This window comes from Lissotriton helveticus, chromosome 10 (assembly GCF_964261635.1).
Source record: "Lissotriton helveticus chromosome 10, aLisHel1.1, whole genome shotgun sequence".
NCBI classification, from domain to species: domain Eukaryota; kingdom Metazoa; phylum Chordata; class Amphibia; order Caudata; family Salamandridae; genus Lissotriton; species Lissotriton helveticus.
Genome location: NC_136071.1, coordinates 151,879,904 through 151,906,810, shown reverse-complemented (window position 1 = coordinate 151,906,810; position 26,907 = coordinate 151,879,904). Strand labels below are relative to the sequence as shown.

General features: G+C 45.3%; 1 protein-coding gene across 8 annotated transcripts in view; it reads right to left on the bottom strand.

Annotated features, from left to right (window-relative positions):
* Nucleotides 1-26,907, bottom strand: part of LOC144786046 (kinesin-like protein KIF19) — a 1,675,385-nt gene that overhangs the window by 941,311 nt on the left and 707,167 nt on the right. For 7 of the 8 annotated variants that reach the window (XM_078664980.1, XM_078664979.1, XM_078664981.1 and 4 more), the window contains one exon: nucleotides 24,439-24,633. The exons of the other annotated variant lie outside the window; for it this stretch is intronic. In XM_078664980.1, the coding sequence (XP_078521106.1) occupies nucleotides 24,439-24,633 (195 nt within the window). The remainder of the gene's footprint in view (nucleotides 1-24,438; nucleotides 24,634-26,907) is intronic. 8 annotated transcript variants of the gene reach the window in all.

Genomic DNA, 26,907 nt, shown 5'->3' with positions numbered 1-26,907 from the left:
GGAAAGTGGAGGAGCATAGAGTGGAATAGAGTGTTGTAGAGTGGAGTGGTGTGGAGTGGTATGTCATAGAATAGAGTGGAGTGGCTTGTCATAGAGTTGAGTGGTGTGCTTTGGAGTGGTGTGTCATAGAGTGGCTTGTCACAGAGTCTTAGAGTGAAGGGCGTACAATTCAGCAATGTGGAGCTCAGAGGCATGTCGTAGAGTGCAGTAATTTGAAGTGGTGTAGCCAGGGGGGGCGGTGGGGCGGTCCGCCCCAGGCTGCACTATTATGGGGGCAGACAAAGGCATTCAGATAAGGCTTGCTTGCTTTCGTGGACTTTCGGGGACGGCCAGAGAAGGAATAGGACTCGGATAATGTCCTCTTCTTTTTTTGTGCTGGCAGCTGCCTCCCCTCTGTTCCTATTATTCCCTCTCTTTCTGTCTTGCTTCTCACTTACTGAAAACCGTGACTTGAAGAAACGGTTCGCAACCTCTCTTACCTTCTTTCATTTAGTTGCTTCCCTGTGAAATGGATTCAAAAAAGAAAAACACTCTTGCAGGAAATGCCTTTTTTCTGTCATTTTTCTATTCCAAAGTGCAGCGGAATGGGGAGAAATAGAAGGTTTTAAATATAAAAAAATAAATACATAACTAAATAAAGCAAGTCAGAGTGGTTGCAAAGTGCCCAGATTGGCTTTATTCACATCCAAACACATCAGCCTCACTTTACAGAATTGGCAGTGAACCGCTACTTTTGTGTCTCGTCTTTCTTTGAACAGCATTGTTGTCTCCAGGTGGGGAAGTGCACCATTCCTGGATGTATTGTAATACCTGGTTGATGGGTGGATTGGAAAACAAAATGTGTACCGCGGCTCTGTGTTTATGGATGTGGTCTTTTTAAACCATACTGCTTACGTACGTTTTGTAGAATATAAGCAATGGACATTGAAACGTTTCCCTTCAGGACCCTGTAGTCATGTCCTTAACTTTTCAGGTAAAACCACTCGCTGATTTTTGAATAGTGAGTGAGAGATTGTTAAGGTAACCATGTTGTTTCTGCTTACATTTCACATGCTTTAATTAGTCTTGCATTCCCTATGAGTGTTTGCTTTTACTTTTATCAAGTGCATAATTTGAATTGAGCCACATGCAAGAGTTTATAGCGGGCACAATTAGGTTGTAGCTGAAAGCAGTGCGAGTTTCTCTCAGTGGGGGCAGTATGGTGTTCAGTGGGGGAGAGGATGTGGCACTATGGCCAGAGCTGTCAAATTTGGAACTGGGGAACGGGGTTCAGCCTTCATGACCAGTCCACCAGACCACTCTAGTGAGGGAGCATATTCCCATGCTAGACCTTAGAAGGCCCCACTAGACCTTTGAAGGCTTGATGTCTTAGCATAAGCAGGTGTACCCTAGTGGTGTCAATTGTGGGTTAACCATGAAGGCCTGTCCACCACAATCCATACTGAAGTTCATCTCCAGTCTTGCGGGCAGACCTAAGAAGCAACACACCCTAGAGCAACAGTCATCCAGTCACTGTGACTCTGTCACTGAGGTCACATGAACCTTGAGCAGGTTAGGGCGGTGCGAACGGTGTGACCGCACTGGGTACCTATTTCGGGTGGGTGCGTAGTGTTTGCAAGTATGTTATGGTTTAAAAAAAACTTGCTGCCTCCTTCCTGGCCTCCAGCAATTTTCAGAAACAATAAAAATGTCATGATAACTTCGGTGAATAATGTTCTTCCTAGAGAGAGGTTGAAGTTTTGTCTAGTGGAAGGGTTGACTCCTAGAAATGTAGCACAGAGGGTTAATGTGCCTGCTGCTTAGAACATGTACCATGCAGATCACAAAGTACACTGCTTTAATGGGGGGACCGTGATGAATGGTCATTCTATGTCAGCTGTAGATGATGGATCCCTGAACAGTGTCATGTATGTGCATGTTAGCATTGTGCTGAGGGGATTATCAGGTAATTGTTCACGCAGCTCTCTTATGGATGTCACATGCGGTTTTTCTGAGTCCCCAGATAGATCACGCAGTCTGTGTGTTCTCTTTTGCACTGCCAGTCACTGCCAGTCACCGGTATATTCAACTGTGTAGCCTTGGACCGTGTCATGTATGTGCATGTAAGTTGCATGATCGAGGTAACTATTACCGGCGATACTATGTGTCTCTCGGACCTCTTTCAAGCGCTCGCCATCCTTTTTCTCCTGCACCCCCCCCCCCCCCGGGCGGCAATCTGAGGGATAGCCCTGAGCGCCACGAGCTTAAGCTACGCCTCTGCCTATAATATGCGCTGCACTCTGCAGACAGATATGGCTCTTTAACCTTTAACTTCCAACTGCAGACAGTCATGGCTTCTTTAACATCAAGGAGCACTATTTGCCTTCAATTAAGCATGAGCGCCAAATCCGCTCCGATCGCAGATTTTGCGGATTTTCGGTAAATCCGCGATCCGCGAACTCTCGCGAATTTACTGAAAATTCGCAATTCGCGAGCGGCGGATTCCTCGGTCAAAAGTTCAAGCCTTGCTGGTCTGTAACTAATTTACGATGGCGCCGGCAAGCTGCCAGCGCCATCCTAAAGTTACTTAATCAGCTTCAGCAGGAAGCTCTAATAGATAAGATAAAGCAGGGGCTCGAGCGCCTGCTTTATTTTACCAATTAGAGCTTCCTGTTGAAGCTAATTTAGTAACTATTTTAGGATGGCGCTGGAAGCTTGCCGGCGCCATCGTAAATTAGTTAGAACAGGCACAAAACGGTGGTGTCTTCTTGAATAAATATGAAGGGCAGGGTTCATTCTGGCACGACGGTCCTGGCACAAAAATTACACCTCAACAGGAAGCACTTACAGATATCAATACAGCATGTGCCCTAGTTGAAGCTTTAATTCAGTGACTCATTCATCAGCCCAAAAACAATCCTGAGCGTTGTGGAGGCTGGGCAGGTGTGCCTTCTTCCCAAATATACCGTCGAAAATCAGCTGTGATGCTGGACATAGGCCTTTGCATCTTTGACCTTCACGAGCGCAATCCCCGTGCTGTTCTGTGACCAGGAGCTTCTGTCTCTACATCTGTTGCTCTGATCAGTCTCTGACCTTTTATACACACAAGAGGCATGTGCACTCGCATGGAAGCCCCGTCCGTTTGGCCCGCCCACACACTCGAGGTGTGCACCGTCTTCCCGCCATTTACCCACTATGATAGGTCACTCAAGGGACCCCTGCGCCCTTCGGCGCGATTGCATAGTAACACACACCTGGTCGCTGTTGACAACTCTCGGGCACTTTAGGTAGCTGTAGTGTAGTAAAAGCACTATACATTTACCCAACGAGGTAGCACTTACTGATTATCCAGTAGAAAGTACTCCAGTTGAGTAGAGGTATGGCACAAAACGGTGGCGTCTTCTTGAATAAATATGAAGGGCAGGGTTCAATCTGGCACGATGGTCCTGGCATGGAAGCCCCGCCCCCAAATCCGCCGATCCGCGAATACGCAAATTCGTGAATCGTGGATCTGCAAAATCCGCCCATGCTTACCTTCAATGTTTGAGCGTTTTTATGTTTTAAACTTTTACTGTGGTAAAGTCGAATCTCCCAATAATGTGAGCTGTATTTTGCAGACAGGAATGTCTCGATACCATTAGGAAGGATTTCTTTCCTTTCTCTCCCTCAAAAAGTGTCCCAAATGAATTAGGTCGTAAAATGGGCTGTCATGACTCAGTGTGCATATCGTGCACGTCCTCCCATGGTATTTAACCATGCAGCTGACAGGACCACTGAGTTAGCTGTCCATTGGTCCTGCCAGCAGCCCCGAGGTATGTCTGAACCTCTCTGCCTCAGCGAGGCCGCACTGCACAATATGGAGACTTATGCTGAGTGAGTTTTTTGAGTGTGTTGTTCGCTAGCGTAATGAAGCCTTTTTCTAGTTTAAACATGCAGGCTCTTCCCCCAGTCCGGTGGACGGAATTTGCGTAATTGCGTTACGCAAATCTCCGCGAAACAATAAAAAATCTCCACGAACACGCAGAAATTCCGCGAACACGCAGAATTGCTTGTTCGCAATGCTTTTTTACAGTTTGCAATAGCTGTTTGCGTGCTCGGGTTGGAAATATCTTGCGAACACGCATTTGAGAACGCGAACAAGCAAAAAAATTCGCGAAGTTGCGGAATGCAGAATTTTGGGCATTTCGCGTTCTCTGCGGAACGCGAAATTACCCAAATTCCACGAACAGAACAACATTTACCGCCTAGGTCTAGGACATTTAGTTCCGCACAAACATTTCCTCTTGCACGCATCGTCTTGAAGGTTTACATATGCCTGCCACGCCCTCATTTATCGGCTATTTCACACAAGGGTTCTTTTAACGCTCTCATTAGATAGAGGTTACCTATACGAAGTAAGCCTCTCTTGTGACTGGTGGTTCTTTGCTAAACAACTTGAACATCACGCACATAACCGCTGACGTGCTTGTGAAGTACAATGCGCAGTGCACTTTCTCTGTTAGTTTTTTGGTCCTTTGCCCCCATATTCTGGTAGCAAGTGCATACTCCCCGAGGATGTCCTATCATGCGGTAATGCGTAATGCACAAAGCATCCCAAGTACTATGGAGATGTCTTAGTGCGCTTTACACTTAATCATGCTGGTAACAAGTACACTTTCCCCCAGGTTTGTCCTATTATGCTGCAATGCACGTAGCATCCCAAGTACTATAGAGATGCCTCAGTTAGTGCGTCTCACACCTAACAAGCCCTGTTTTCTCGTGGCGTGTTGTTTATTGTTTCTTCTTTTTAACCAAACTTGAGGTTGGTATACAATTTGTGACACAGTGTATCACCTTCTTCAGCCACAGGTTACTATTCTGTTGCAATCTGCCGTTACGAAGCTAGGACAATAGCCTGGTGTGCAGAGAAAGTCAGGGTATTCTTATTGTCGCTCAGAGTCTATTTCCACATAAATAGTAAGTCAACTTACAGCGCTCCTGAAGTTACGGCATTCAATCTGTTACTGCGAATAGAAGATTGCAACCAATCTGCTGGCTTACTATTTATGTGGAAATAGAATCTGAGCGACAATAAGAATACCACGACTTTCTCTGCACACCAGGCTATTGTCCTAGCTTTGTAACGGCAGATTGCAACAGAATAACACTCCAGTGGTTGATACGTTGTGCAGCCATATGCACTCTCATAAGACTTTTTCGTATCAACTCTGCTAATCGCCCATGTGGTAACTCCCCCTTGAATTGAAATAAGATAACTATACTATCATCGTCCATCAGGCAAATATCTAGCCCTGCATTTGAAGGTCGCAGCATATTCTCGCAATTTAAATGTCCACTACTTGCGTGATCTACAGTGGATTAACAGCACCTGCAACAAATTGATATCTGAATCAAGATTCGCTCATCAGCTTTTACTTATTTGAATTATATCGTACCAATTAAAGAGGGCATTACAAATATAAATTTAACAGTCCTGAAGATGGTCTCGCAGATAAACACATAGAAGACCGAAACATCGACCAGCGCCTTTTCCTATCCATCTATTAAATTGAAAATCAAGAAAGGTGTCATCAGGTCCTACAGAGTTATATAGTTGTGTATCATTGACATTCCTGTAGGCCTGTATATATATATTTGTATCTGAAACTCATTGCCTTTTAACTTGATGATAAATTCAATATTTTGCTTATACGCCTGTCTAGTGTTTGCTCTTCTGTATTTGTTTTATGTTGTACAACAGTGTTTATTCTCTTTACAATTTGAATAAAGCTCCATTTTTTGATTGACTCTATTATAGGACCATTAAATTGTCCTCATAAATCTTTTTCCTAAATCAAATCAAAGATACATTTTCAAAATAAATACCCTTGAAGGCACTCCTTACCTTTCCATGGGTAGGATAGGGACATGAAAATATGCATCTTGAAGGTCCAGGGTTGTCATGTACTGAAACAGTAATTGAAGCACTTCTTGGAGGTTTGTTTCTTGAGGGATTTGTTGAGGGAACGAAGGTCCAGAATGGGGCGCCACCCCCCCCATTTTTTCTTGATGAGGACTAATATTGAATAGAAACCTGCACCCCTTTGTAGATTTGGTACAACTTCGATCACTCCTTTCTTTAACATGGCCTTGATTTGGCAGAAAAGTTCCTTTAGATGGGCAGGAGGAGGATCTCTGGGAGGAGAATTTGGGGGAAATTTTACAAATTCTAGAGTGTGTCCTCTGGACACTATGTCCAAAACCCATCGGTCTGTAGTTATGGCAGACCACTTTAAGAAGAAATGGGAGATTCGCACTCCAACCTTACTTGGGTTGATGGGTAGAATGGTTGGCAGGTGGCAGCTGTCACTGCTTTTTTGAGGAATCTCTGCCTCTGTAGGAGGATTTCCCTCTTCTGTACTGTTTATAAGAGGCAGCCAGCGGTTGACGAAACGACTGCTGTAGCTGGGAGGAGGAGTAACGCTACTGACCCTGATAGGATTGGTAATGCTGGTATTGATTGTATCCTCCTCAAAAGGAATAGGAGGAACCACGACCCCTTGCACCACGAAAGGCTGTTTTTTCAATTGTAGAGTGCCAAGAGCACGTGCGGTGTTGGTATCCTTTATAATCGCCTGGAGGGTGTTGCCAATGTGCTGCCCGAACAGTGATTTGCTGTCATAGGGCATGTCGATAATTTTAGTCTGTACTCCCTGCTGAAAAGAAATAGCTTTAAACCAGTCCTGATGTCGGAGGACTGCCGCCCCAAACCTGTGGAAGAGACGTCCACTGCACAGTCAACATGTCAATAAAGGGGGAAATGTCCGACCACATTTTCCTGTCATATCGGCCTAGGATAGCAAGAGAATTAGCCGCCTGTACAGTAGTTGCCGCCATGGTGGAAAATGTCTTCCCAATGGAGTCAAGGCATCTGCTCTCTCGATCAGGAGGAGCTGACAATGGAGACGAGGGGTACCTGGCATGACGTTGTGCCGCCTGAGAAATAACCAAGTTCGGCTTCAGTAGACCAATAAGACAGGCTGGTGAACTGTCCAGGGCCTTGTATTTCTTATCCAGGTGTGACAGGACTGCAGGAATGGAGGAAGGGGTCTTCATGACCTTCACACCCTCCTGCCAGATGAAGTCAATTATCGTATAGCCTGTTTCCCGTTTCTGTGGTTGATCTTTGAAATCATTTTTTCATTTTGGGCATTTGTAAAGCGCCTGGATGTACGCCCACCGGCGTGTCCCCGCGCTATGATAAGTGAGAGCTAACAGTCAACCCACCCTCCCAGACGCCTACCTGCTGAATAAAAGAGTTTTAAGTTTTTTTCTAAAAATGGTTTCAGATGGTTCCAATCGCAAATATAGGGGTAAAGCGTTCCAGTACTTGGCAGCCAGGTATCTGAAAGACCTCCCTCCCATACGTGCTTTCCTTACTCTTGGCACCATCAGAAGACCCGTGCATGAGGAGCGAAGGTTACGCGTGGGCTCATACCAAGTCACCAAGCTCCTAAGCAAGGCAGGAGCTTTGCCATTCAGGATACGATGGCATGTGGAGAGGGTTTTAAATTCCACCCTGCTAGCAACAGGAAGCCAGTGAAGTGTCTGGAGCGCTGTTTTGGAGGGAGATCTCCTAGGGAGCCTCAAAACCAAATGAGCGGCTGCATTCTGCAGGACCTGGAGGTGTTTCATAACCTTTCCCGTGGCACCCAGATATAGCAGATTTCCATAATCAAGGCGAGATGTCACCAGGGCATGCACCAACGTTCTGCGAGCTGTAAGAGGGAGAAGATCTAACACCTTTTTTAAAATTTTCAGAACGCCGAAGCATACCCCAGCCACTCGGCCGACCTGCGTGTCAAAGGTCAGGCCAGCATCCAGCCACACCCCAAGATTCCTAGCCTCCTGACAAGGAACTGGAGTCTCCCCCAAACAAGGAGGCCACCAAGCCGACGACCAAGCAGCCGGCGTCCCTCCCACAATCAACACCTCGGTCTTGCTACCGTTGAGTTTTAAGCAGTTGGCGGACATCCAGGTTGCCAGATCTTTCATGCAATCTCTGAAATTGTCCGCCGCAAGACCTGGGGTACGTGGAAGGGAAATAGCCAGCTGCGTGTCGTCGGCATAGGACACTAGGCGCAAACCATATTTCTCAACGATTGCTGCCAGAGGGGAGACATAAAGATTGAACAAGGTTGGGCTCAGGGACGAGCCCTGGGGCACGCCCTGGCCCAGCCCAATCTCCCTCGAATAGCAATCACCCAGACGAACCTGGAAGCGCCTGTCAGTTAGGAAAGATCTTATCCACCCAAGCGCTGCTCCCGAGACTCCTCCTTCATTCAGACACTGTAGCAAGATGGAGTGTGCCACAGTGTCGAATGCTGCGCTAAGGTCCAAAAGGATCAAGGCCATAGTCTGGCCTTCATCCACACCCTGTCGCAGAGCCTCTACCGCCATAAGAAGAGCTGACTCCGTCGAATGCCGGGGGCGGAAGCCAAACTGAGAGTCGTGGAGCATAGAGGTATCATCCACGAATTTCATCAGCTGGAGATTCGCTATTTTTTCCGCTACCTTCGCCATATATGGCAGGAGGGAGATCGGGCGCAAGTTCTCAAGTTTATCAAAATTGACATTAGCTTTCTTTTGCAGCGGGAGAACAATGGCTTGTTTCCACGCAGCGGGAACAGTCTGCGTCTCGTAAGAAGTGTTAAGTAGATGGCGTATGTATGGTTCGAGAATGTCTAGACTTCCCATTAGTCGTCTGGGCGTAGTGGGGTCCCTAGGTGAGCCAGATTGTATAGATCCGCAGATGCGGATAAGGTCCTCAGTCGGGGGGGTGGTAAAACTGGACAACCGCTGTTTCCCCATTACCTTAGTTGTTTCAAAAGGCTTAAAAATCTGATTTGGCTGCTGAGGAAAGGCGGCGTAGATTGTTGCTACCTTATTCGCAAAGAACTCTGCTATTCGGTCGCAACCCTCCACCGTGCAAAGTTCTTCAGGCACCACTGCAGGCTTCCCTACCGAGAGTGTTTTGTAGATTAGGAACAATTCTTTGGTGGAATTTTCAGCTTCCTTAATCCTAGTGCCAAAATATAAAGTTTTGGCTTTCCTAATCAGTCTATGATAATTGCGCCTTTTAGCTGTGTACTCTACTTTCGCATGTGCAGTGAGGGCTTTCCTCCATTGTCGTTCTGCGTGCTTACATACTACTTTAGCTGCTCGCACCTCATCATCATACCATGGTGCCGTGCTCTGCACCCGGCCACCCACTCTTGTTATACCAAGTGGAGCCACCTGGTCCAGGGCCTCCGTGATAAGCTGATCGAAGTTTGTGTTTATGGCTTCCACTCCCACTCCCCCTGGATGACCTTTCTCAGTGAGGACCTGATTAAATTTAGTTTGTGAGAAGTTCATCCATCTCCGTCTAGGATGTTTAGCGGCAGACGGTACCACCGGCCGAGCTCCCTGGGTGTGAATCAGAAAGGGTATCATGTGGTGATCCGTCCAGGGGATGGGAATAGGGTCAGAGACTTCTACCTGTTCCCAATTAGCGAAAATGGGATCCAATATGTGACCCAGTTGGTGGGTGGGTTTTAGAACTTTCTGCTCAAAGTGAAGTGCTTTCATGTCTTGATGGAATTCCCTGGCTGCTTTATCTGCGGGATCGTCGAGGTGTAGATTAAGATCACCTATTACCAGATATTTGTCAACTCGCACTGCAGCCTCAGTAATTCCCTCAAGTAGGCTCTCACTGAATCTTGCTGCAGTGCCAGGTGGCCTGTAGATCAATAGGCCCTTCAGAGTGCAGTAGCCATTGACCGAGATGGAGAAGGCACCGACTTCACCACCCACGATCTTGGCCTGCTCCAGTTGACATTGGAGACCCTGTCTAGCTATAATAGCTATCCCGCCACCTCTTCCTATCTCCCTATCTAACCTAAATAGGGAGTAGCCCTCAGGAATAGCATCGATGACCTCAGGCGTGGAATCCTGGTCTAGCCACGTTTCCGTGATAAAGACCAGGTCCCATTGTTTTTTGCTGAGGAGATCGTGCATGTCAAGACAATGCCTGCGCAGGGAGCGGACATTCAATAGGCCGCAGACCAGAGCATGTTGGCCCTTGGTTGTCACGCATCCCCGATAGAAGGCAAAGTCGCAGTAGTTACAGGCCACAGTATCTTCAGCCTTCATATTATGCAGGCAAGGGCCGGAATGTGTGCCCAGGAGGGCCACTAAGTCCTCGCGACTCCAGAACAAATGCCTAGGCGAAGAGACAGGGGGTGTGGCCCTGGCCCGCGCGCGGACGGGCGCAGACGGGCTTAACTTAGGCGCAACTTCGGCGCGCCTTCGTCGCGCCCGCTGTGCTCGTCCGCTGCGCTGCCTAGGGCACATCCGCCTTATATCCCCCCCAGCGTCCCAACAACTAGAGCGCTGCAGATGGATACAGGAAGTAGCTGGCTCGGACCCTCCACGCCCTCTGCTCGAACGGTGCTAGCCACCGGCGTCAGAACGAGGCGGGAGGGAGGGACGAGTCCAGTGCTTCTGTGATTGGTTGCTGCAACTGCCTGTCTGCTTCCAGAGTGCCTCGGCAGAGCAGAGTTCAAAATGCAGCCAGTCCTCAGGTAAATACAAACACAATAGCGCAGAAATAGACAGCGCGCATAAAGCGAACACGCTCTGTCTCACGCCAGTGCCCAATTAATTAAAAGAGTTTAAAATTAGCTCAAGCGCTATGACAGCATACGAGTTGTAATCACCAATACGCCGGTAGCGCGTCTATTAAAAGCGGTAGGGACACTGCCACTGCCCACTTACCACGAGCAAATCCAGAATCTGGTGCCTTATATCCCCCCCAGCGTCCCAACAACTAGAGCGCTGCAGATGGATACAGGAAGTAGCTGGCTCGGACCCTCCACGCCCTCTGCTCGAACGGTGCTAGCCACCGGCATCAGAACGAGGCGAGAGGGAGGGACGAGTCCAGTGCTTCTGTGATTGGTTGCTGCAACTGCCTGTCTGCTTCCAGAGTGCCTCGGCAGAGCAGAGTTCAAAATGCAGCCAGTCCTCAGGTAAATACAAACACAATAGCGCAGAAATAGACAGCACGCATAAAGCGAACACGCTCTGTCTCACGCCAGTGCCCAATTAATTAAAAGAGTTTAAAATTAGCTCAAGCGCTATGACAGCATACGAGTTGTAATCACCAATACGCCGGTAGCGCGTCTATTAAAAGCGGTAGGGACACTGCCACTGCCCACTTACCACGAGGAAATCCAGAATCTGGTGCCTTATATCCCCCCCCAGCGTCCCAACAACTAGAGCGCTGCAGATGGATACAGGAAGTAGCTGGCTCGGACCCTCCATGCCCTCTGCTCGAACGGTGCTAGCCACCGGCATCAGAACGAGGCGGGAGGGAGGGACGAGTCCAGTGCTTCTGTGATTGGTTGCTGCAACTGCCTGTCTGCTTCCAGAGTGCCTCGGCAGAGCAGAGTTCAAAATGCAGCCAGTCCTCAGGTAAATACAAACACAATAGCGCAGAAATAGACAGCGCGCATAAAGCGAACACGCTCTGTCTCACGCCAGTGCCCAATTAATTAAAAGAGTTTAAAATTAGCTCAAGCGCTATGACAGCATACGAGTTGTAATCACCAATACGCCGGTAGCGCGTCTATTAAAAGCGGTAGGGACACTGCCACTGCCCACTTACCACGAGGAAATCCAGAATCTGGTGCCTTATATCCCCCCCAGCGTCCCAACAACTAGAGCGCTGCAGATGGATACAGGAAGTAGCTGGCTCGGACCCTCCACGCCCTCTGCTCGAACGGTGCTAGCCACCGGCGTCAGAACGAGGCGGGAGGGAGGGACGAGTCCAGTGCTTCTGTGATTGGTTGCTGCAACTGCCTGTCTGCTTCCAGAGTGCCTCGGCAGAGCAGAGTTCAAAATGCAGCCAGTCCTCAGGTAAATACAAACACAATAGTGCAGAAATAGACAGCGCGCATAAAGCGAACACGCTCTGTCTCACGCCAGTGCCCAATTAATTAAAAGAGTTTAAAATTAGCTCAAGCGCTATGACAGCATACGAGTTGTAATCACCAATACGCCGGTAGCGCGTCTATTAAAAGCGGTAGGGACACTGCCACTGCCCACTTACCACGAGGAAATCCAGAATCTGGTGCCTTATATCCCCCCCAGCGTCCCAACAACTAGAGCGCTGCAGATGGATACAGGAAGTAGCTGGCTCGGACCCTCCACGCCCTCTGCTCGAACGGTGCTAGCCACCGGCGTCAGAATGAGGCGGGAGGGAGGGAGGGACGAGTCCAGTGCTTCTGTGATTGGTTGCTGCAACTGCCTGTCTGCTTCCAGAGTGCCTCGGCAGACCAGAGTTCAAAATGCAGCCAGTCCTCAGGTAAATACAAACACAATAGCGCAGAAATAGACAGCGCGCATCATGCGAACACGCTCTGTCTCACGCCAGTGCCCAATTAATTAAAAGAGTTTAAAATTAGCTCAAGCGCTATGACAGCATACGAGTTGTAATCACCAATACGCCGGTAGCGCGTCTATTAAAAGCGGTAGGGACACTGCCACTGCCCACTTACCACATCAAATCATATCATATAGGAAACAGTCTTCGTCCTTGGTGACCAAACTGAGAAGGACTCTCTTGGCCACTCTGTTCATGAGAACATGAAATCCACCTATATCAACTGATGGAGTCAACAGTAGGAGTGGTAGGCGACGGAATCTGGATTTGATAATTGCCCCACTCGGTAAGTAGGGATCTATCATCTCACTCCCCTTATTCTCTGTCTTCGTCAGTGATATGTGTGTCCTCTATGTTGTGAGATCTTGATGCCACCGGAAAAACTGGAGGGGGCAGCCCAATGATCGATGAAGGCGGAGGAATAGGCATCTGATGAACCGATGAAGCTGGCTCTGAGGGAGGAAAACAGCGGTAGTAGTCATCAAGCATATGCAGCAAATTGGAAATGAGTGATATGGGCATTTGTGCAGCCGGATTTTAAAGCGGTGGTTGAATATTAGGCTCTGAGTAATAATCATACTGCTGGTCATCCTCTATATCCTGGCACTTGATGAGAAGCTCCAAAGGACTCCGAGCAGCCCAGAACCTGCCATCCTCCTCATCAGCCTCATAATCAAACAGTTCTACTGGAAGATTGGGAGATGCTTGAAATGGTAATAAAAGGTCCATGGAAGACTGTTTACGGTGAAGCAAGGGGACATTCTTCAGTTCTGAAGGTGGCAAAAGAGCTGCTGAAGGCTTCAAAGGGACGAGAGGCATCAAACCTGGAGGTGGAACCAAAGATTCCACAGACGAAGCTGCAGCCGTCGACGAGATACATAGTTAAAGCTCTATCTGCAAAGCTTTCAGTGCCATCGACGAGGTAACCGTTATCAAGGCAGCCATTGACGAGGCAACCGTCGACGAGGCAGGCTGATCTTTGAAGGCCGACGAAGAGAGGGAGGCGGTAGACAAATGAGGCCTCACTGTCACTGACTCAAGCGTCGAGGGAGAAAACGCCGACGACATCATCATTGCAGGTTGAGGAGAAGAGAAGATGGAAGTCGTCGTCGTAGTTGTGACGACGGAAGACTTAGTCGACGGAGGAATCGACGACGAGCTCCTAGACGAGATGCCAATTTTCTGAGGCAAAAGTCTCTCAGGCAGAGATTTAGACACTTGAGACTTAGATGTTGGAAGCGTAGAGGGTAGAGACTGACCCTTAGGAAGAGCAGGAGCCCCTTTTGATGAGGAAGGCTGGTCTTCATGCTTAGTAGTGTGGTGTTTCTTCAGTACCTTAGCCTTAGGAGATGCCATCTCCGCCTCACTAGCTCTTTTCTTTGAGGCAACAGTCTTGAGAGACGAATCACTCTCAACATCTGACGGGATTATCCTTTGTCTTGAGCTTCTGCAACAACAGAAGAAGATGTCCCTCTCTGTCTCTTACGGTCTTTCAAGGAAAAGTCCTGCAGATTTTACAATCTCTCACCTGATGGTCAGGGTGGAGGCAGTAGATATTCTGAAGAATTCCTGAAGAAAAAGTTGAAGTACTGAGCAGAGCTCAGGGAGAATCCCTTCACACGACGTGCGGTAGAAAATCTGAGAGTCTGAGTCTCTGGGGAGAAGGTTCTAGAGGGTGCGGTTGCCTGATTGACTGGAGTTTGGACTATATTCTCTTGGCGTGTCGCGGCACAAATGTACGGGACACCACTATGTTTGTGCCGCGACGCGCATAGAGAATTCGAAGATGTATGGTTGTTGCACTATTTGATGATTGGCGACCTGCTGAATACTGCCCATCACCGGTTCTGAATTTATCATAATTCCAACACGAGTGTTTATTTTCTTACACAAATGCTGCTTCAAAACTGATTGACGTCTCTGCGCTCAAACATCTAAAGTGTTACCGAACCTCTGACAGATTGATCTCTCTCCTGATTCCAAGTATTATTAGTACCAGGCGACGGGTCCAAACTCTGACTTATGTCTAATACCTCACTTGGATACATCTTATTCTTTTAAGGGGTCATTGATCCTATTCAAACAATTTAAACCTTGAAAAATTCGTACTCATACGACGAAACACGTGTCGGCTGTGGTTTTCCAAAATTGCACTTCGAGTCAACTCCATCAAGACTCATAAGACCTTCAAAGACTGTTTGAATTTTTTGTCGCAATTACCATCAACATCTGTTCTTGACTGTTTTTCTTGTTGTATTTGTTAATGAATTTGGGTTTATTAAAAACATATTGACTACTAAGTCAGACTCAAGACATGCAAGTGGTTGTGCTCTGTTAAATTTTGAAAGTTATTAAAGTGACAGGTTTATTCCTATTAGTTTCTATGTTACAATACTTCCTATGGAATTTTTAGCTATGCAATTGTTATACTAAGGATATATTGCTATTCTATGTACCGTGGGACTCCCACTTCGATGACGGGGAATGATTCAAGCATGTGAATCTATGAAAGATACCCCAATACTGGAGAATCCATATAACAAAATATCTGTCTATAGGGTTTATCACTGTGAAATAATAATACATCCTTAAAAGCCTGTTTTCTTTAACACAGGCTTGTCACAATAAGTAGGTCAGGCCAACTGGCGTTGTTATAATATTTTATAACTAACAGATTAAATCTATGAAATCTGGCATGACTTTTCCCAATAAACCACTGAAGCGTTTACCCTATACCATTGGCCTTACACCTTACCCAATCCTGACCTATTCAAGGTCACATAAACTGGTATCCAGGTAATTTGAGTGGAATGGTGCACCAGGAAGAAATATTAATTTCCAATGAAACTCAAAACAATGTATCTTTTGAGAAACAGATTCAATTCTTTATTTTCTTTATATATTCTCCTTTGACATCAACATATAAACATGAATAACGTCCAGCCATCGCGTTTCGGTCAGGAAAAAAGAAAAATTTCCGAACTTCCTCAGGGTTGTGAATAACATACAAAAAAAACTATATAAACACAAAGAGTACACTACGCCATATATAAATATGAACACTAAATACCCAGAATAATATTGAGACAACAGTAAAAACAAAAAAAGAAAAAGCATTTTTTAACATGCACAACCACAAAAACATGAAAAACAGGCACAGGGTCCATACAATAAGACACACTGCAATGTAAGAAATACCAACAATATGACATGAAATCATATATATATGATATGGCAAAAGACTTTGTCCTTTTCTATCTCAGCGTGGATGGCACTGTGCTAATCCTTTGCCTAAAGACTTTGATAGAAAAACAGACATTTGAGGTGAGCCGATCTAGAGTGTCGCTCGTGTTGAGAGTGTTGAGAGTGCTCTAACAGGAGCTGCTTTCCACCTAAACGTAAGAACTACCCAGAGTTCTCTTCTTCTTTTGTGCATAATTTATGCGTCACTCTATGCCTGAAAGGGTTTTATTTTGACTTATACTGGATGCTCCCTTGTGTGTGGACAAAGCTATACCTCTCTGAAGAGCTCTAATTAGAGCAAAACACTATGTCAGGGGTTGCTTTTACTCATTTCAGGTTGGCTTGAGTTGGTATTTTACCAATTCAAAGCTGTAATACTGTGCCTGGAGTGATAAATGGCTTTTGTCATTTTACAGCTCGGCAAGGACAGCACTGTGCTAGTCCTATGCTTAAAGACTTTGCTGTAGAAATGGCAAAAGACTTTGTCCTTTTCTATCTCGGCGTGGCTGGCATTGTGCTAATCCTATGCTTAAAGACTTTGATAGAAAAACAGACATTTGAAGTGAGCAGATCTAGAGTGTCGCTGGTGTTGAGATTTTTTTATTTTGGTTACGGTTGACAGTTTTATGTGCAATTTATTAGTCATCAAAATGCATTTTACGCCGGCCCCGCCCCAACACCGCCCCCTCCCTCATTCCGCTCCTCCCTTCATTTGACACTTTCTGGATTTTCACAACAGACTGGTTGTCAATAGATTAGAATTAAAAAAGTGAGAATACTAATGGAATTAATCCCCTTTGGGCTTTAGTGGTCAAATGCTTTGTACAATAACTTTTACTTTTACGTGAAAATATATAGACACACCAATGAGGTGTCTTCATTTGGACCTGTTCCAAAAAAGCGAACGAGTAAAATGCTTTGTAAAATAAATTGTATTTTCACGCGGTGATATGTAGATATTCTTTTGAGTTCTTTCTCATTTAGACCCGATTTAAAATGGCGAGTGATTCCACCATAGCCTACCTTTTCTATTTTCATTAGATAGAATAAGTGAGTCCGTCCTTTGTGTCCATTGTGACCCACGTGGAAGGCGTTTTCTACATCCGTAGTGTGGGTTATTTAAACTTTCTGCAAGATTCCGCGAAATTGATCATTCACCGATTTTTGAACAGAGGCATCATTCCTCTGTCGGTTTTTCTGGCGCCATTGCTGTGTCAGACCTGATAGGTAAGCCGTCTGTTTAATATTCCCGACAAACTTTGTCAGGGGGAGCTGTGCCATAATTTTGTGTAATTTTAGTTTGCGTTATCAATGACTTCTATTGTTGTGTGATTTTAGAGCCTGTGACCTTTAAGTTTGCCGGCTAATGTGAAATATATGTCTAGTGGCTCTATTTTCAAGCCATTAATTATCGGATCTCTCGTTATGTCCAACTTGTAGAAGCTGGTTTATCTACACTTTGACCATTGATCGTTGTACCTCAGAACCATCTACCGTGATAGACATCCGGTTTTTATGGGAAAAAATACTATTCCCATTTTTAAGGTATGTTATGTATCTATTAAAATGTAAATGTATCCAACGACAATTAACGGCACCACTTATACGACCTAATGTCTCCCCCCTTTTCAGGTTGCTATTAAGCCGATAACAAGCTCTTCCGATTTGATGAAATAATATAAGCGTACGTGCATTTTCGAACTATCCAAATAACGCTACAATATACATATCGCCATCAAGAATTTGTCGCATGGTCCTCAGGGAATTTCAAGGTATATTTATGACTGTTTATTAGTTCCATATATAATCGTTCCATGGGCATATTATGGTTCGATATGCTCATCCTTGTGGCAATGAGTATAATTATGTATCAGAATAACCATTTTAAGAATTCTTATACGTTTGTCGGCCTGTCTTCTTCTTTATTCCTAGATTTATTATGGTCTATGACTGTTTAGAAAAACAACAGAGGGACCCGACTGATCCTCTGTGTGAACACTAGTTTTTCAGGTACAGATTTATATTATGTTCTTGACAAAGTTCAGAATGTATCTTAACCACTGCTCTAAGTAAAAAGATCAATAGGTTTAGCAATTACTATATTTTATAGTAATCTTGTGCACCAGTAACATAGTCTGGCTAGGATACATATCTGGCATATGTTTTTCCCGTAATTTTTACAGTAGGGCTATATTACCTAAAAGAGTGGTTTAAACATAGAATATCCCATATATCTGTGCCAAGGATGGGGATCCCTTATGATCAAACGATTGTGATATCTTTAATGTCATCTGTTTTTTGTATTTAGATCCAAAATAAGTAACTATGATGTTTGTATATTATTTCAGGCCTACACCTTTTACATTTGCGCTATTGTAATATCAAACTGCTGATCCTACGCATATCGATACAAAACTTTTTGATCGTCATCAAACAGTGAGTTTTAGTATTGACTAATTATGGATGACATATGTTCAAAAGAATGACAATTTGTGGATGTATTAATTACCCACTGTGTATTATTATTCATATACTTAATGTCGCTTGTTATCCATATTGGAATGGTTGTGTCTGACCAACTTGTATAAACTGCATTTGTTTAAATGTGATTTATCAAAATCCCTCCCCTTTCTCTCCCCCCCTCCCCCCTTTTTGTAATTTAGCATAGGTCCATATATATGTTATAGGCCTTTTTGAAATTTATGTTCATCATTTTATTATGACTTCCCTACATGAGTACTTTTTAGTTTATGAAATAATTGGTTTGATCTTATGAATTTGAAAAACAAGATGTAGACAACATTGACTTGACAGCGAATAGGTTGTGTTCTAAGATATAGCTGATAGAATGTAACAGATTTATTATGTAATAGGTATATAATATGGATTATAACAGAAGATTTTTACATATATGTTTCAGACTTGAATGTGTGGCTCCTGAAGAAGGCGTTTTTTTCTACGCCGAAACGCGCGTCGAGTTCATTTCGCCACTGCTTTGGAACACCAACGATAACTGTAGAAAAATCCCCCCTTTTTTCTCAGTGTGTTCTTGTTTTTATGATTAATTTTGTGTAAAAATTCCATGATTTTTAAATTTACTGTATTTTTATCGTATAGTTTCTGATGTCCAGTATTCTATATGATTTTTAATTATGTGTATTAAAACTATGCTTGTTTTTAAATACTTTTCCCTTATTTTTGTTTCGCTGTCATTTTAAGTCACTTGTTTTTCAATACTGTCAAACTGCCTAGGAATTTTTATTCACATATTGTTATCCCTGTCCTAGAAGTGACTACCATTGTTCAGGGGGTCCTTGTTTTTCTCAATCCATGATATCAATATTGCCCTCCTGTAAGAAACCCACTTAGCCCCTGAGACCAACCCGCGATTTGCCTCGCGATGCGCCACCCACAGATGCTTTGCGTCCTATTACAGCTATTCTAAAGGGGTGTCCATACTAGTTAAGCGTGGAGTGGCATTTGCCCCCATTGGTTCTGAATTTGATAGTGGTGGCAGGTTTTGCCTCCTTTTGGGTAGACTCCACTCACATGACGTGGTGTTCGCCAATTATTATGGCCCTAACACAGATGATCCCCATACCCTGCTCCTGTAGTGGGGTAAAATACAAACCTTAGGTTTCCCTTCTGTAATTTGGTGGGGGAGATTTTAATACAGCACTGCGACACCAGATGGACAGATCTAGAGCTTCCCCGGCCCATTACACGCTAACGCAAAGAACACTTAGCGACATTATTGATAGTAACTGTCTGATAAATTCCTGGAGGTACAAACACCCTGCACTTAAGGAGGGCACACACTTCTCGGCGGTCCATTCCATCTGGGCTAGGCTTGACTATGTATTTATCCCTGCAGGCATGATACACTGGCTGGGCCGCACGCACCATCTAGCCCGCACATATTCGGATCACTCTCCGGTGATTGTAGAGCTACAACCCCCTCTTGGCAGCTCCCCGTATTTAAATTGGTGCCTCAACCCACATCATCTCACCGACTCAGCATTTAAGGCTGAGATAGATTCAGGACTTCTTCGACCGCAATTTAAATTCTGTATCTAGCATCACGACGGTCTGGGAGGCGTTCAAAGTCACAGCAAGGGGGTGGTGCATAGCTAAAGGTGGAGGTGTACTCAAATCACTACGAACCGATCTCCACAAGCTAGAGAAGGAGCTGCTTGATTTAGAAAACGCCCTCACTCACAGTCCTGATGATAATTCAATAAAGGCCCAAATGCGGGACAAGGTCACAGAATATGAGCAGCTTGCGGATAGAGAGGGCCAATTCCGGGGGAAACCACACGTGGCACGCATTTATGGTGAGGGGGACCGACCGGGGAAATTGCTAGGGAACGCTACCAAGCCCCCTAAATTTTCTAACTATATCACGGAAATCCAAGACACATCCGGCAACACACATAGGACACTCTCGAACCTACTCAGTATGTTTAGGGAACACTACAGTGCACTGTACTCCTCTCAAAGGAGTGCTGCACTCGATCTGCCCGCCTACTTTGCGGATACCGCACTTGCCTGACTGGGTGACACACAACAAAAGTTCCTTAATTTAGATTTGGAACTTGATGAAATCACGGATGCAATCATGCATATGAAATCGGGACGGGCCCCGGGGTCAGATGGCCTCCCAATCGAATTTTACAAAACCTACGCTCACCTACTAGCTCCCATCCTGAAGGACATGATTTATGCAGCATTAGAAGAAGGGTGCTTGCCCCACACTATGAGGGAGGCCCTCATAACCTCACTACCTAAACCAGGGGAGTCCCCATTGCTGTGTGATTCATACCGCCCCTTGTCTTTATTAAACTGTGACACTAAAACATTGGCAAAGGTCCTTGCGACCAGACTTAACCTATTAATGGAGAGACTGGTACTGCCTGACCAGGCAGGTTTCATACCCAACCGCTCTACTTCGCACAACCTCAGGACCCTAGCCGCCGTCCTGCAGGATATTGATCCCGCCTGTAAGGCGGTGGCGGTGTTCCTTGACGCCACCAAGGCGTTTGACTCGCAAGAGTGGGACTACCTGCTTGGTACACTGGAGTACATGGGACTCCCTTTCACCTTCCTACACTGGATTCTGCTGTTGTACTGTCGACCGATAGCGACGGTGCTACTAAACTGAGCCAGATCTCTCCCCTTTTCCATTTTCAGCGCCACCAGGCAGGGATGTCCATTATCCCCAATTCTCTTCGCCCTAGCCATCGAACCTTTAGCAGCAAAACTCAGACGGCATCATAATCATAGGGCATTGGTCTACCCAGCCAGGCAACTGTTAATTTCCCAATACGCAGACAATATGATGCTATACGTCAAAAAGCCGCAGGAAAACCTCAACCCGATACTGCGTGCAATCACAAAATTTGGCGTAATTTCTGGTGTACAAATTAATTGGTCCAAATCTGCTATATTCCTCCTTACTGATAATACACAGCCACACCAGCTGGACTACCCCCTACTCTGGGAATAAGACGAGGTAAAGTACCTGGGCATCCGTATTACGAGAAATAAAGATGCATTGATGAGAGCTAATTATGGGGCGGCCATGGCCATGTCTCTCTCTATGGTGGGCAGAATCTCACTAATCAAGATGGTAATTCTACCCAAACTGCTGAACCTGTTCACCAACATCCCATACCACCCAGGGAGTTTTTTCTTTCGCACACTTAGGACCCAACTTACACGGCTTATATGGGAAGGGAAACAGGCGAGACTTAGCCTAGATACACTGATGCTCCCATATACTCAAGGTGGGTTTGAAGTTCCTAATTTTGAACACTATTATTACTGCGCACAAGCCCACTTTGCAGCATACTGGACCCACCCCCCGCCGTATATGGCCCACCTGGCAGTAGAAGATGGTTATATGGCACCGACACCCCCGGCAAGCTATCTATTCTCGCCTGTGGGGGAGAGGGTAAATGATCCATCCACTGTTGATTGCACAGTGCTGGCATGACGGCAGCTCGCTCGAGTTCTGGGTCACCCCTTTTTATACTCCCCTAGGATGCCCCTATTGAACGATCCCAGGTTGCAGGTGACGGGTGAGGAGATCTGCCGCAGAATACTGACTAAACTGCAATATCATACTTTGTGGAACCTATACACTGGGGCCAATTCCGCACCATGGAGTAGGTCTTCGGAGCGCACACCCCCCCACAATAATGGACACATTTTTATATACCCGACTCCGGCAGAGTGTCAGAGCTATCACCCCTTTCTTCCCTGACGAGCCGGATACTCTCGCGCCTCTTCACGCTATTCTGCAACAAGAGCCCCCCGGCATGTCGTCTCTGTCCTGTATAAACACATGCAGAACACGACATCTGTTCATATTCTACAAGCCAGGAAGGCCTGGGATGCCGACCTGGCAGAACCACTGACGGATGACCAATGTGAACTCAGTTGTGCCCAGACGGATAGACTTACAAGTAATAGTCGGCTACGCCTCATTCACTTTAAATTCCTTCATCGACTGTACCACACTTCTGTTAAACTGCATAGATTTCACCTCAGAAACAACACACGATGTGAGCACTGCGGGGAAGTAGAGGCAGGTTTTCTACACCTGGCATGGACCAGCCCTAGAGTGGCAGACTATTGGACACAGGTCTTCGAAGGCCTCTCTGACATGTTAAAGGTCACAATAGAGCTGTGCCCGCTTATGGCCCTGCTGAGCCTAACACAAAGCGTCACCACGGTCCATAAAAGGTTTTTGGCCATGAGCTTGCTACTGGCCAAACGCCTTGTGGCGTGCAGATGGGGGAGGGGCAACGCCCCTAAATTCAAATCCTGGATTCACACTTTGTCCACTTGGCAGGATCACCTGCACTCATACGCAGAGCTGGTGCCCCTAAAGTCGCGACCAAAGGATATCTGGGGTCCATTCACCTCTTACCTCCTTGGGCGGGAGGTGGATGAGGCAAGGGGGGAGGAGCAAGATGAGATGACGACATATGGCTCACCCCACGCCCCACCGTCTGCGCCAGTGGTGTAAGCCTGCTGAAGTTCGAGGCGAATTCCCCAAAGTAACTCACGGAAGTAGGTGGTATTGGGGGTGCTGTGCTGATATTGTATTGCAACCGCAATAGATATACCAGGACGCCAGGCAACTCTATGAGGGGGTTGTCTTTTCTTTAAGTGTAGCCATTGCATGCCCACTGCAGCCACATGTAATGTGCTTTTTCTTTATTGTCTGTACATTGCACATAGGTTGTTTAGGGGATGGGGATATATTGTATTGTTTTTCATTTCCTTTCAATTCATGTATATTTAAGCCGAAGGCATGGGAAGGTGTCAATCTTTTGTTTATTTCTCCAACAGATACTTTGCTGTTGTTTATCACACTGATGTACCGTGCTAATCATCAATAAAGGTTTTTTGAAATTTTAAAAAAAAAACTATGTAGAAAAATACAGCTTACAAAACAATATACAACCCCTCCTAACGTGGCCTCTTATGAATCATACCAGTTAAAATCCCCAGGGTTTGTCAAAGTGGGAGGCCAATATCAAACACCTTGCCTACTACAGTAATCTGTCAGATTACACGTAATAAAATACACCTCTACTCTGTGATAACACCCAATTTGTAAAGGCTTACTGACGTTAACAAATGTTTTTCACAATAAGCTACACCAACTGCCTTTGACATAACTGCTCATAATAAGCAGACTAGACTTATGGCATCATACTTAACATTTCCCAGTGCATCAATCAGGTCTATAGCTTGTCATCATAACTTACTCAGATCTATAGCTTTGAGCATAAGCTTTTCCACAAGGCACCACTCGGACTCACATTCGTTAAATTAGAAACAAATTTAAAATGGTCACTTATATGCCTATTGACTTTAACATATGCTTTTCACAATAAATATGTCAGGCCTAGTGCCTTTATCATTACATTTCATAATCAGATCATGCCTATAGCCATGGTCATTGACTTGCCACCATACCCAGCACAGCCCTGTATCGAGTATAAGCTGTAACACAAGCCATAAATTGCAATACAAGCAGTGTTTTTGATACAAGCAGTTTTTTTGGTAAAAGCCCATACATTTGAACAAATCTAATCCTCTATACAGGGGAACCATCATGTGGATGGAGCCTAAGTCCCTCCTAAGTAGTACTTTGAAAGTCCTTTTTTGTTGCTCACATAAGTTCACTTGACAGTTGCACTGTCAAGCCAGACCTAAACATCCAGGTAGAATAGTGTAGCCCTAGGTAAATCAAACTGGTCTCAAACACAAATCTGATCTCTGAAGTTTAAAGTTAGTTGTAATGGAATGGGAGGGGAGGGGCCTGGGACTGCAATGCATGAATCAAGGCTGTCCTCCCATCTGTGCTGCTGCAAGAGAAAAAGAAACACAATAATGTATCTAGTTATCTAAGACACTTTTCTTGCATTACAATGTCATGTGTACCACTATAGGTTCAAGCTCAGGCAACTGGATACATGATTGCAGCTGCATGGAGGGCACCCACTTTTCTGTGCAACTTCTGCCCAATCAAAACATGTACTCCTGGATCCCAACAGGTGAGCAGAGCCAAACCCCTCTCTTATGATGCTTACGTATTTATCTGGAGACAGCTGAGCTGTCAAGCCAGACCATAAAAAGCAGTATGAGTATTCTGGAGGTCGTCACTCAGAGACCTAATATACATACTTCATTGCCTACAACAGAAATGTTTATCTTGCTATCAATTTTAGACATACCTGAGACGCTCTTTCAGACCCTGCCAGGTCTATCATAAACAGTCTTCCCACCCGCACGTCCTCATTGTTCTCCTTTACTTTGCATTTCTGCTTCACTTTAACCTGCAGTACTGCATGTGACCGTGAAGATGTCTTGTTAGCAGCCGTAGGTTCTTGGGTACGTTGTTTGTTTCCTTTAGTTAACAGCTGTATGATCTGTATTGAATAAACCAAAGATAGGCTTGAAGATGCTCACTCTAAGAGTTTCAGATGCGTCCTTCACTTTCTCAAATAAGCCAAAAATAATTTAACACCAAAGAATCTGGAGAGAATAAAATATTTTTTATAATTATTTTGTAAGCCTTAGTCAAGAAGTGTGCTGACGAGGATGAGCACCACTGTAGGAACGCTGCATATTCATGTGTGATGCACACCACTGTGTTGTACCGGCATGTGCAGCTCTATTAAATTGCTATTGAAACAGCATCTGTTCCATACACGTGGTGGCATTGATACCCACTTATTAAATACAGGAGCAAGTTTATTACAAAAAGAACCAATCAGTGTTTGGTAAATAGGCTCAGGGGCTGTTAATGACACCCCTGCAGCCCTGGTGGTGCGGGCCCCAAGTTTTCTATATGTGAAGGGGTCCCCCTCAGAATATCTGTCCTGGGTGTGTGTCTCTCGTAAAGCAGCTACAGTGTGTACAGCATCCATTTTAGGACATTCTCATTTCTCACGCCTAATCCTTACTTCCCATCACTTATTTCTCAAGCATCATTCCTACTTCTCATCAATCATCCTTACTTCTCACCTTTTATCCCGGCTTCTTATCCCTACTTCTCAGCCATCATCCCTACTTCTCATCCCTACTTCTCCTCCATCATCCCAACATCTCATCCCTACCTCTCATCCACCATTCCTACAATCTTCCATCATCCACACTTCTCATGGCTCATCCCTGCTTCTCAGCCCTACTACTCATCCATCATCTATACTTCTCATGCATTATTGCTACTTCTCATCCATCATACCTGGTTCTCATCCGTACTTCTCATCCATCATGCCGAATTCTCTTCCATCATTCCTACTACTTATTTATCATTCCTACTTCTCTTTCATCATCCCTATTTCTCAACCCTACTTCTCTTCCATCATCCCTAATGCTCATTCCTCATCCCATATTTTCATCCCTACTTCTCATCCATCATTTCTACTTCTCACCCTTCATCCCTGCTTCTCATCCCTACTTCTCATTCATCATACCTACTTTCCATCCCTGCTTTTCATCCCTACATCTCATCCATCATCTCTACTTCTCTTCCATCATCCCTACTTCTCATTTGCTTCTCATCCCTACTTCACATCCACCACCCCTACTTCTCATCCCTCATCCTTACATCTTATCCCTACTTCTCATCCCTCATCCGTTCTTCTCTTCCATCATCTCAACTTCTCATCCCTATTTCTCATTCATCATCCCTAATCCATGCTTCCCATCCCTACTTCTCATCCATCATCCCTATTTCTCATCTATCATCCCAACTTCCCATCCCTACTATTCATCCATCATCCTAACTTCTCATTCCAACTTTTCATTATTCATTCCTACAACTTTCATCATCCCTACTTCTCACCCTGCTTCTCAGTCCTACTTCTCACCCATCATCCCTACTTGTCACCCATTATCCTTACTTCCCTTCCATTATCCCTACTTCTCATCCTTCATCTCTGGTTCTAATCCCTACTTCTCATCCACCATCCTTACTTCTCTTCCATCATCCCTACTTCTCAACCCTACTTTTCATCTATGATTCCTACTTCTCTTTCATCATCCCTATTTCTTATCCCTCATCCCTACTTCTCTTCCATCATCCCTACTGCTCATCCCTACTTTTCATCCATCATCCCTACTTATCATCTCTCATCCCTGCTTCTCATCCTTCATCCCTACTTCTCATCCCTATTTCACATCCATCATTTGTACTTCTATTCCATCATCCCTACTTCTCACCTCTGCTTCTCATCCCTACTTCACATCCACCACCCTACTTCTCTTCAAGCATGCCTACTTCTCATCCCCATCCCAACTTCTCATCCCTACCTCTCTTCCATCATCCCTACTTCTCATCTCGCATACCTGTTTCTCATCCATCATCCCTACTTCTTATCCATCATCCTTACTTCTCATCCCTGCTTCTTCTACCTGTCTAATCCATCATCCCTGCTTTTTATCTATCCTCCCTACTTCTCACCCCTATTCCTCATCCACCATCCCCACTTTACATCCCTCATCCCTACTTCTCTTCCATCATCTTTATGTCTAATCCTTCATCCGTGCTTCCCATCCATCATCCCTACTTCTTATCCATCACCCCTACTTCTCTTCCATCATCCCTGCTTCTCATCCATATTTCTCATCCATCATTTTTTCTTCTCATGCCTGCTTCTCATACCTATGTCTAATCCATTATCCCTATTTCATATCTA